Here is a 10549-nt window from a genome sequence, read left to right on the forward strand (position 1 = left end):
TGGGGCGGGGCGGGGCGAGAGGGGCCCCAGATTTTGGGGTCCAATCAGGTGAGATTGGGGGGACCTGCTCCCTACCCGGGTTCCCCATCACAAGCTTCTTGTTTGGAAGTTTCTACAAATCCTCATGCTCCTCAGGATTTTTCTTCCATTTAACCTGCTTTTGATTTTCAAAGTCTCAGAATGATCGCAGAATTGTAGAACAGCGGGGATGCGGTTGGAAAAACTAAGGTTGCTCCATGCCTGTTTCTCTAACTGGAGAAATACAGCTGGTTAAAAATACAGATTCCCAGGACCGGGTGTAGCTCAGTGGTAGAGTACTTGCTTAGCACCTGCAAGGCTTTGGGTTTCCTTTCTAGCACTGTAGAAGAAACACAGATTCCCATTTCAGCCAGGAGGTCAGCCACCTTGGATGGCCCCCAGGAGCTTCCAGCTAATCTTCATGCAGATGGTCACAACCAGAGAAATACTGTCCTTACTTCTACACGTTGAGGGCCCAGGGCCTCCTCTCACCCTTTCTGGCTGTTATGGTTTATATCTAGGAGTCCCTCTAAAGCCTCAGTCACTCAGAGGTGGGACTTGGGACTGGATTATGGATTTGGGGTTTGGGACTCGCTGACTGGATTATGGTGCACTGTACTGACTTGCTGTTGGAGGTGGGGAGAAGGGAGATCACTGTGGGCGTGACCCAGAAGGCTGTGTCTCCCTTCCCAGGTCCTCTCCTCTCTGATTCCCGTGTACCATGAGGTGAGCAGCTCTTCCTCTTCCTGGTCCTGTGACATGGCGTCCTGCCTCAGAGCCTCTGGACTGCAAAGTGAACCAGAATAAACCTCTCTTACTTAAACTGTGGGTGTCGGGTGTTTTGTCCCAGTAACAAGAAAATGATTCAGACACTAGTTGTGTCCCAGCCCGTGCAAAGCTCCTGGTGCAGTAGCCACAGAACGACATAGATTTCCTTTGTGCACAGGTGTAACAAGACAGCCCAAATCCCCCAGCCTCCAGAGTCACCACTCACTATTCAAATCAGATGACACAAAGCCTCCCGGATGTCTCTGTGTCTCTAGAAGGCCACTGTCCTTCTCAGTGTTTCCAAGAATTCTGGGTAATGGGAGAAGAACCCTGCCTTGAGATTTCTTCTGCTTCATTACCCTTTCCATTTGCATCTGCCTTCAGTTCTCAGTCCCAGTCTCACTGCAGAAAAAGACAGTCCCTTATCTGTCACATGACAAGGTTCTCATGAGTGATAGTTTTTACAGATCACATAATGAAAAAAGGATCACATTTTTTTCCCTGTAGGAAACAGAAAATAACATTAAATTAAGCACCAGGCACCTCTGTCATAAAGTACACCCACTATCTTAACCAAATGTCACAATTATCTACTGCTGTATTTGGGAGCTCCCCCCACCCCTGCCCTGTGCTTGCCTTGCCTCCCCTCCCTCCTGAAACCCTTGTCCAGAGCCCAGCTGCACCAGGAAAGCTGATGGAGGCAGAGTCCACTGTGGCAGGTCTCCTCAGAGCACTGACAATTTCTGTGAATATTGTGAGGTGTAATGTTTCCCAAGCTACTTTTCATAAATGGCCACAATAGTCTATTTACAATTGAACTCTTTTTTTTTTCTTTTTTTTGAGACGGGGTCTCACTATGTAGTTGAGACTGACCTGGAACTCACTACGTAGTCCAGGCTGGTGTCAAACTCACAGCAATCCTCCTCCTGCCTCAGCCTCCTGAGTGCTGGAATTACAGGTGTGTGCCACCATACCCAGCCTTATGATATTTACAAGACAACCAATTTTCCAGATGAGAAATGGTATGAAAAGTGTGAATTACAGCACAGAAGACAGCAGAATGAAATGTGCAGAAAACAGAGCTGAGGTGGACAGACAAGCAATTCTCTTTAATTCCTTGACACCAGCTCACATTTTGTTCAAGAAAGAAAGGAGGAACTGTTTTAGAGCTGCAGAGCCTTTCAGGTGAAGATGGAGCTCTGCAGTGTGGTGCTCCATGTAGGGAAGTGTGTGATGCATTTCCCCCATGCTCTAACACACTGCAATTTCACCCTTGAAACTTTGCTCCATCCTCCTTCTCAACAAACCTCAACATCCACAAATCAAAGGAGTGCGGATCCAGAAACAGGGACAATGAAATAAGAACTCTGCAGGGAAAGGAGAACCAAGGAAAAGGAATCCACTCAAGTTGGCCTGTTAGAACCTCATGGATTTATGTCAGTCTAGCCAAAGTGCTATGTCCAAGGAGTCCCTTGTGTAAAGTAAACATCTAAAGGCTAAATTTACTAACCCACACCCAAAACTTTTTTAAACCAAAAAAATGCATTTAAACATAATCTCATAACTACTGTGAACCGAGCTATTAACCCACAGAAGTGAACTATGTTTGAAATCTTGTGAAAAGTGAGACCACTCGTGTCCAGCTCACTATGAAGTTCCGGCCATTGGGCCTTGATAGCAAGCCACAACCCAAACACTGAGCAGAGAAAGGGACACAGCAACACAGGAGATTCTCTTCCATATGAGCTCCATGAGAAATTCATGTCCTAAGAAACACAATTGTCAAAATTTGATCTGAGCAATTCTGTAACCTCAACTATGGTAAGGAAAACAAGAGACAATTCAATAGTAGTTCATACGAGAGAAAAAGTCTGGTGTTTCTGCATTAATAAAAGGTATTTTTCAACTACAATAATAATTCTACATGCACTATTTTGAATCACATACAATGTAAAAATTTACAAGTAGGATCTATGTTTATGTAATGTACATGTATAAAAATCCCCTAAACATATTCCCTTCAAGTTTTCATTTGAGATATTATAAAATATTCACTGTGTTAGTAGTAGTTATACAAGCCAAACGATGTAAATCTCATAGCAATAGAGATTTAGCATGTAACTGGCTGGAGGTGTGGCTTGATCTAGACCTTAATGTTATGCAATCACTTTCTTTTGTGCCACTTGTCTTGCTGCCTCCCTGGAAACTTCTGTCTACACAAAAGCTTGTACATAAATGTCATCACAGCTTAATTACTTATTGTATGCAAAAACTGGAGTCAAATTCAATGTCTTTCCAGAAGGCCCAGAGGTTAAACAAGCTGAGAATGACATAGGGAGGTAAACTGCTCAGGAAATCCATATGTGCCACAACTCCAAGAAAGTACCTTGGGTGAAAATAGCTGTCCCAATTGAGGGTGATTCCAGGTATACGTTTTGCAATGATGGCATTACTGGAATTTTGGAGTAAAAACCGTGGCTCTGGGGATCCAAGCAGACCAGGCCTTTCCACTCATCCCACAAAGCCGGCCAAAGAAAGCACAGGGTGGCCATTCTGGGAAGCCCAGGTGAAGCATTTCAAGATCTGTCTTTGAGGAGGTGGCAGAAGCTTAGGGGTTTTATAAAAAATGGGGCAAAGGTAAAGGCTGGGGTGTGCAGAGCTGGGCGGTTTGCATAGTTAGCTGGGTAGGTGAGTCTGGTCAAGTGCTGGTCCAGCTGATTGGCATCTCAGGACTGGTCCTGTGAGGCCCTGGGAGCCATTATCCCTGGAGGGGCCAATTCAGTTCCCACCATGAGATGAGATGCTGACTCCTGTTTTGGGGCATCCTCGGTTCCCATCATGCAGTAGTTTTCCCATTTGCGGGAAGGTGTGACCTCATCGTGGCTGCTTCTTCTGGGATCTGAGGTGGCTGCAGAAGAAAGACAATGACTTGAGACTCTAGGCACAGCTCCAGAGTATCTGGAACTGGATGGAACAGCTGGCTTTTGGATGTCCCTGTAAATCCTAAAACCATTGTAGCTATGCTTTCCTTAGTGTCCTTCATCTAGAGGGGGGATGAGCTAGGCCAGGTAAACTTGGGGCTAACAAACTGGATGTTACAGACATGCTTTCAGTGACTAGCATGCCTGTGTGTGAACCTGATATGCATTATACAGATTTGAAATGAAGTAATTTAACTGTCCTTATTTGTTTATGGCATGATCACTTATATAGAAAACCAAAAGGAATCTACAAAAAAGGTCCTAGAACTAATAAATGAAGATGGCAAAATACAAGATAAACACACAAAATGATACAGCATTCTAGATACGAACAAGAAACAAAGGAAACTAAAATAAAGGTGGAATACCACTGACAATTGCTGCAATAAATATGATACGTCTAGCAAAACATGCACAGGATCTGTATGCTGAGAAGTTCAACAACCTGAAGAAGGAATCGAAGTAGACCACAAGATGGGAGGGTCCGAAGAAAGCGGGCAGTGCCAGTTCTCCTCAAATTGATCTATCAGCTTAATGGAATTGGTGTCAAAAATCTCAGGAAGGCTTTCGGTAGACATAAACAAGCTTACTATAAAATTTATGTGGAAATGTAAAGGCCTTAGATTAACCACAATAACTTTGAAAAAGGAGAATAAAGTTACAAGAACCATGCTTCCAGCATTAAGGTTTATTACATAATGATGTTAATCAAGAAAGTGTGGTACTGATGGAGGTTGTGGTGTGGATAGACACAGAGATCATGAACAAGAGCACAGGAGACAGAAACAAACACATACAGATATTCTCTGCTAGACGCCTGACAGCCCTGCAAATGCATTCCTACAGAAGATCACGTAGAGCAACTGGACAGCCCTGCTGCATGCACCTTGATATGAACTTCACACCTCACAACTTAACTCAAAATGGATTGTGCACTTAAATTTAAAAACTACAAAGCTTTTAGGAAAAATCTAGGATAAAGACTTTGGACTGGGGAAAGAATTGTGAAGAAACATCAAAATTCATAAAAGGAAAAGCTGACAAACTGAACCTCATGAAAATCAAAAACTCTTACTCTATGACAGATGCTTTTAAGAGGCTAAAAAGACAAACTACAGAAACGTAGAGGATATCTGCAGGCCACAGATTAGCAAAAGGGCTTTTATCTGGAATACAAACTGAGAGCACAAAGAAGCAAACTGTGCATTTCAAAAACAGGTAGAAGACACAAAGAGAAATTTCACCAAAGAGGACATCTATATGGCACATAAGCACTTGAAGGCATGATCAACCTCACTAGCAACTAGGAAAAAGTGAAGCCCACAATGAGCTATTACTAGAATCTTAACAGAAGTACTAAGATGAAACAACAGAAGGATAACATCAAATTTTGGAAAGGACACAGAAATTTACTTGTACATGTCCAGAGAGGATGTAAATGTTACAGCTTCTCAAGCAGAGACTGCCACTTTCTTTTAAAACTAAAAATTGACTTACTGTATAATCCTGCAGTTGTACCATTGGGCACTTATCCCAGGGAAATGAGAATGTGGGTTCTCTGAGAAGCATGTACATCAGTGTCCACAGTGTCTTCATTCATACCATCCAGAACTGGAAATCACACTCTTACTCTTCGATAGATCAGTGGATCAGCAAACCAAGCCACAGCCGCACTATGGAATACTAATCAGCTATAAAAAGCACAGACACAGATAACGACTTGGGTGGATCTGAAGGGATTTATGTGGAATGGAAAGAAGCCAGTCTCCAAAGGCTGACATAGCATGTTTCTTTGCATTTAATGTCCTTGAAATAACAAAGTTAGGGTGAATGGAGAGCAAACTAGTGGCTGCTAGAGGCCAGGAAAGAGGGAGCATGGCTACAGAGTCGTAACATGAGGATGTCTGTCGGTGACGGAAATGCTCCTATTTGGATTATGGCGGTAGCCCTGAAGCTTCCTGCACAGGTGATAGATCGTTCAGAGCTATGGATACACTCCCCGCCCCCACATAACCAAATGCATGTGTAGTTGGTGGAAACTGAACAAGTGCTGCATGTTGTACCACAGTTGACTTCTTGGTGTTGACAGTGCACCATAGTCAGGCAAGATGGCACTGCTGGGGGACAGGAGATGGGCACACAGGCCCCTGTGCATAGATTTTACATTTTCCTATAAATCTAAAATTATTCCCAAAAGAAAGTTTAAAAATGTGTATGATATGTACCAACATAAAAGAATAAAACACACACACTTAAAATTTGAAAAACCCTATTTGCATTAGAATCTATTTTTAACAAGACATCAGAAAAATGTGAAAGACTCCTACACCACAAAAACTATAAAAAATATCGAGGCATTGTATATGAATGAATTGTACATGAAGAGGGGGAAATGTCTTGTTTTGGATGAAAATTCTCAAAACTGTGAACATGACATTCATCTTCAACTTCACCTATGGACCCAGCTCAGTCCCAACAAAACCCAACAAGTTATTCTTCTGTTGACAAGCGGACGCCACAGTGTGAGTCTGTCCATTCAGGAAGAGCTAACAGCAGCCAAGGCAACCTTGAGTGGGACGAGGACGACAGGAAGCCGACAGACAGCAGAAGCCACAGTGCCACAGCCACACGGAGCTGTGCAGGAGCAGGTGAGGGGTCCTGGAGCAGGTGGGGTCCACACACAGGAGCCGTGCAGGTTTGTCCTTGGGTCTCTGACGGTGCGGAAGGAATCCTGTGAACTGGTTAACAAACAGGGTGTAGGCACTGGGCCAATATGACGCCACATAAAGCAGATGGGGCACCTCTCACCAAAAATGAAAGTTAATTCAGCTAGGATGCAGATGTAAACACAAAAGGCAAAACAGTAGTGTGCCTCGCATGAAATGGGAGAATGTCATGACCTCCACAGAGGCAAACATCCCCTACGTGGAAAATAAGTAATACAGAGGGGGAAGATGTACATATTGGATATCAAAATAAAAAGAACTCTTCATCAAAAGACACCATTAGGAGACCACAAGGCAAACCCACCTGCCGAATAAGGTTTTCACATAAATGAAGCCAGCAGAGGGCTTGGATCCAGCATACCTAAGTCCTAAGTGCGAAGAGACCCCCGTGGTAAAAGGGAGACATGAACAGGTGCTTCACAACAGGGACATCCAAAGGGACAACTGGCCACCAAATGTGAAAAGGGGGCCAGTATCACTTCTTACTGGGGGAAACCAAATTTAAATCATGAGATACCATCACAACCCAGGACCAGTGGCTAAACAGAAGTACGTTTACCATACTCAGCGTTGCTAAGCTACTGGATTCTCCAGTACTGCCAACAGGGCTGAAAAGTAGTGCATCTGCTTTAGATAACAGTTTTGCAGTTTCTACTGAACCTGATTGTTCACCTACCTTACACTGCAGCAATTATATGCATAGTCAGAATGTACTTAGGACTCCCTGAGGTACAGTTTTATGTAGCTTCCAAAACTGTATGCATATGAATCAAAAGACACCAACTATAACATCTACAGCAACATTATCCCCAATAGGCAGGATGTGTAATACTTTCCATCAACAATAAAGCACACAAATGTATGTTGATAGATATCCTCACATTACACAGCAGAGAGAAGGCATGAATTACTGCCACATGCAAAAGCAGCAAGGATTCCCATATGGGTCATGTTTAACCAAAGAAGCAAAGCATGAAAGCACAAATGCTTCATGATTACATTCACAAAATCCTCAAAACAGTGAACTCTGATCTGTCCTTCTGTCCAGAGAGTGGTTCTTTTTGGCAGATCAGGAGAAGCAAGAAAGAAACACCTGGTTCCTGATCCATCTGGGAGCCAGAACCATGAGCGTGGTCCTTTTCTGAAAGCATATCCAGATGAAGGGTTTTATTGTTGATAGTTCTCTGGATTAGTTAAATTTCATTTAAAAAACTTAAAGAGCATCAGTGTCCATAGAAGTTGTAACACCACTAATTAGATTCTAGGACAATTAACTGTCCTACAGTGGTGCTTGACCCAAGCCCAAAGCCTTTCTCAAGGTGTCCTTAAATGCTCTGTTCCTCAGGCAGTAGATCAGGGGGTTCAAGATGGGCATGAGGACGGTGTACACAGCAGAAATGAGCTTGTTGGAGCTCCATGTATCAGTGGCCTGCAGCCAGATGTACATGAAAAACAAAGTCATATAGAAGATGGTGACTACAATGAGGTGGGAGGTGCAGGTGGAGAAGGCTCTCCAGTGGCCTGTGGTGGAGGGGATGTGAAGCACAGCCAGGCCGATGTGTCTGTAGGAGAGGACAGTGGCCAGGAGTGGGAACACCAGGATGAGGAAGGCCAGGATGAAGTCCACCAGCTCTGTGGTGGAGAAATCTGTGCAGGCCAGCTTGAGGATGGGGGAAATGTCACAGAAGAAGTGGTTCAAGACATTGGAACCACAGAATGTGGCGCTGGAGATGAAGGAGACCTTGATGGCAGAGATCGTGAAGCCACAGGCAAAGGAGAAGACCACTAGCTGCATGTAGAGCTCCGTGGTCATGATGACTTGGTAGTACAGTGGGTGGCAGATGGCCACGTAGTGGTCATAGGCCATGGAGGCCAGGAGCACACACTTGGTGCACACCATGGAGCTGAAGAAGTAGAGCTGAGTCATGCAGCCCACGAAAGAGATGCACTTGCACTGCAGGAGGAAGCTGTCCAGCATCTTGGGGAAGATGTCACACACATACCAGATCTCTATGGTTGACATGATGCCCAGAAAGTAGTACATGGGCCTGTGGAGGGAGGCACTGCTCCACACGGTGAGGATGATGACCATGTTCTCCACCAGGACAAAGAGGTAGATGAGCAGGAAGAGGAGGAAGAGTGCATACTACAGCCCGGCGGCTGTGGGGAGGCCCAGCAGGATGAAAATGCTGAACTTGGTGATGTTGTCCCCACTCATCCTTCTGCACCTGCAAGAGATGAGTGAAAAAGGTGACGGGCTGCAGGGCAGCAGAGAGGAGAAGTTAGAGAAAGACCTGTGGGTGAGCTCTGACAGCACAGGCCACCTGGCGCCCATGGTCAGCAGGGGAGAAGAACTTGTCTCCTGTGAAGCATGGGACATGAGACGTGCAGATTCTCGCCCACTCTGTGCTTGGTCTCTGAGCCCCACACCCACTTCCTGCCCTGTCAGCCATGGTGATGGTGAAACTGCAACTGTGCTCAATCTGGAATCTCAAGGATCGGTTCACACACAGGAGCTCCTGAGCAGCCGCACCCTGTTGCTCTTCAGGTCGTGAGTTGTGACTGCAGGACCGCTGGGTTATTGTTTCAGGTCTGACCCTTCTTCCTATATTAGTAGGTACTTCACCTGAGGTTTGGATTCAGATTTTTTAAAATAGGGGTTGTGAGGTCAGTAGGATTTCTAGGATGACAGGGAGTAGGTCCAGCTCAGCCAGACTTACAGTCAGGTTCTCCCCAGGGCTGGGGTCTTGAGGAGAAGCACAGAGGTGGTCTTGTCCTCACTCTGCAGACAGAGGTGCCAACAAACAAGGGAGAGGCTCCAACACAGTCCTGGAAGACAGAAAGTGATGCCGACAGCTGTGTGGCAAGGAGAGTGGAGGACAGTAGGGCCTTCTTAAGGGCCTTGCACTGAGCAGGAGCATCTGCCCCACACACAAGTGTGGTGGGTGGGAGGAGAAGGGGATAGGATATGAGAGATCACAGAGGCAGGCACAGTGGATGGCCATCAGACACCAACCAGCTACAAAGAAAAGCAGGTGGAGAATGCTCTCTAAGCAAGACATACAGGGATATTTAAATGAGGAAGCCATCTAGTAGTAAGTGAGAGGGCTGAGGCAGTCTGGCTGGGTGTGGCTGGGTGAGCAGGGTAGGGGCAGCACCAAGGAGTGGGTGTCCGTGGGCAAAGTCTGAAGCAGATGAGAAGGAAAAGGAAAGCTTGCTGGGGATGCAGGTGTAGTGTGGGGAAAGAAGCGCAAAGGCAACCTCGGGTGCCCGGAGGTGTGAGGGGCAGCTGGGAGGCAGTCCTGCCAGAGTAGCGTGGGACGGGGCAGAAGGAAGAGGCTTCAGCTGGGGGGGGGTCACCAAGGGGGCCAAAGCGAGGACTCTGGTCTGCACTGCATGGGCAGAGGCGTTACCCAACCCAGCATGGAGATGGCTCAGTGACTCTAGCTGCTGCTCAAGGCTGGGCACAGGGAGCGGCAGCTGTGGAAGCCACTAGGGCCACTCAGGACCCAGGGCAGTGTCCAGCCACGTCCTAAAGTCACACTGACCTGCTTCCCTGGCAGAGTCCCTGGGAGTCTAGGTGACACCAACAAACACACTGGATGGAGATCAGAAAATAGAATGCAGTAATGTGAAAGCCAGTGATGGCGGAACACTCAGAAGAAATGAAATTCATTGCACAATGTGCAATGCATAAGTAATTTACCATCTCCCAGTGAAATGCATCCTTCCTATTTTTCTGTTCTCTTGAAGGATAACTAGGTGTTTTATTTGGAAGAGTTTTGGACCTCAGTGCTGTGGAGTTGATAATCACAATGGAAAGTGTGCAGGGCAAGAGTCCCAATTTTAACACCAAACAAGTCTTCCAGAATGTTCTGGGGAAGGTCAGTTCTCAGCAACACTAGAGAGGGAAACTTGCCCATCCCCCAGTCAGGTGCAGTGGAGCTCAAAGCATTCCCCACCCAGCCCTCCTTGAAGACCTGCCCTGTCCAGAGTCCAGCCCTGACCTATGGAGAAGGAGGAGGAAGGGGCTGTTTGAATCTGGATTTTCACCCA

At 45.9% G+C, this 10549-nt stretch overlaps 2 protein-coding genes across 2 annotated transcripts in view; both read right to left on the reverse strand.

The window, feature by feature from the left end:
* Positions 1–5288, reverse strand: part of LOC104856345 (NADH dehydrogenase [ubiquinone] 1 alpha subcomplex subunit 10, mitochondrial) — an 80215-nt gene extending 74927 nt beyond the window's left edge. The window contains exon 1 of the mRNA XM_033763997.1: positions 5265–5288. Within this exon, the coding sequence (XP_033619888.1) occupies positions 5265–5288 (24 nt within the window). The remainder of the gene's footprint in view (positions 1–5264) is intronic.
* Positions 5289–7772: 2484 nt separating this feature from the next.
* Positions 7773–8711, reverse strand: LOC104875556 (olfactory receptor 6B2). Its single transcript, XM_010643187.1, is given in 1 exon segment — positions 7773–8711. A coding segment is annotated over 1 exon segment (939 nt).
* Positions 8712–10549: the final 1838 nt, after the last annotated feature.

Source organism: Fukomys damarensis, unplaced genomic scaffold, assembly GCF_012274545.1.
Source record: "Fukomys damarensis isolate Sample0158 unplaced genomic scaffold, DMR_v1.0_HiC HiC_scaffold_16, whole genome shotgun sequence".
Lineage (NCBI taxonomy): Eukaryota > Metazoa > Chordata > Mammalia > Rodentia > Bathyergidae > Fukomys > Fukomys damarensis.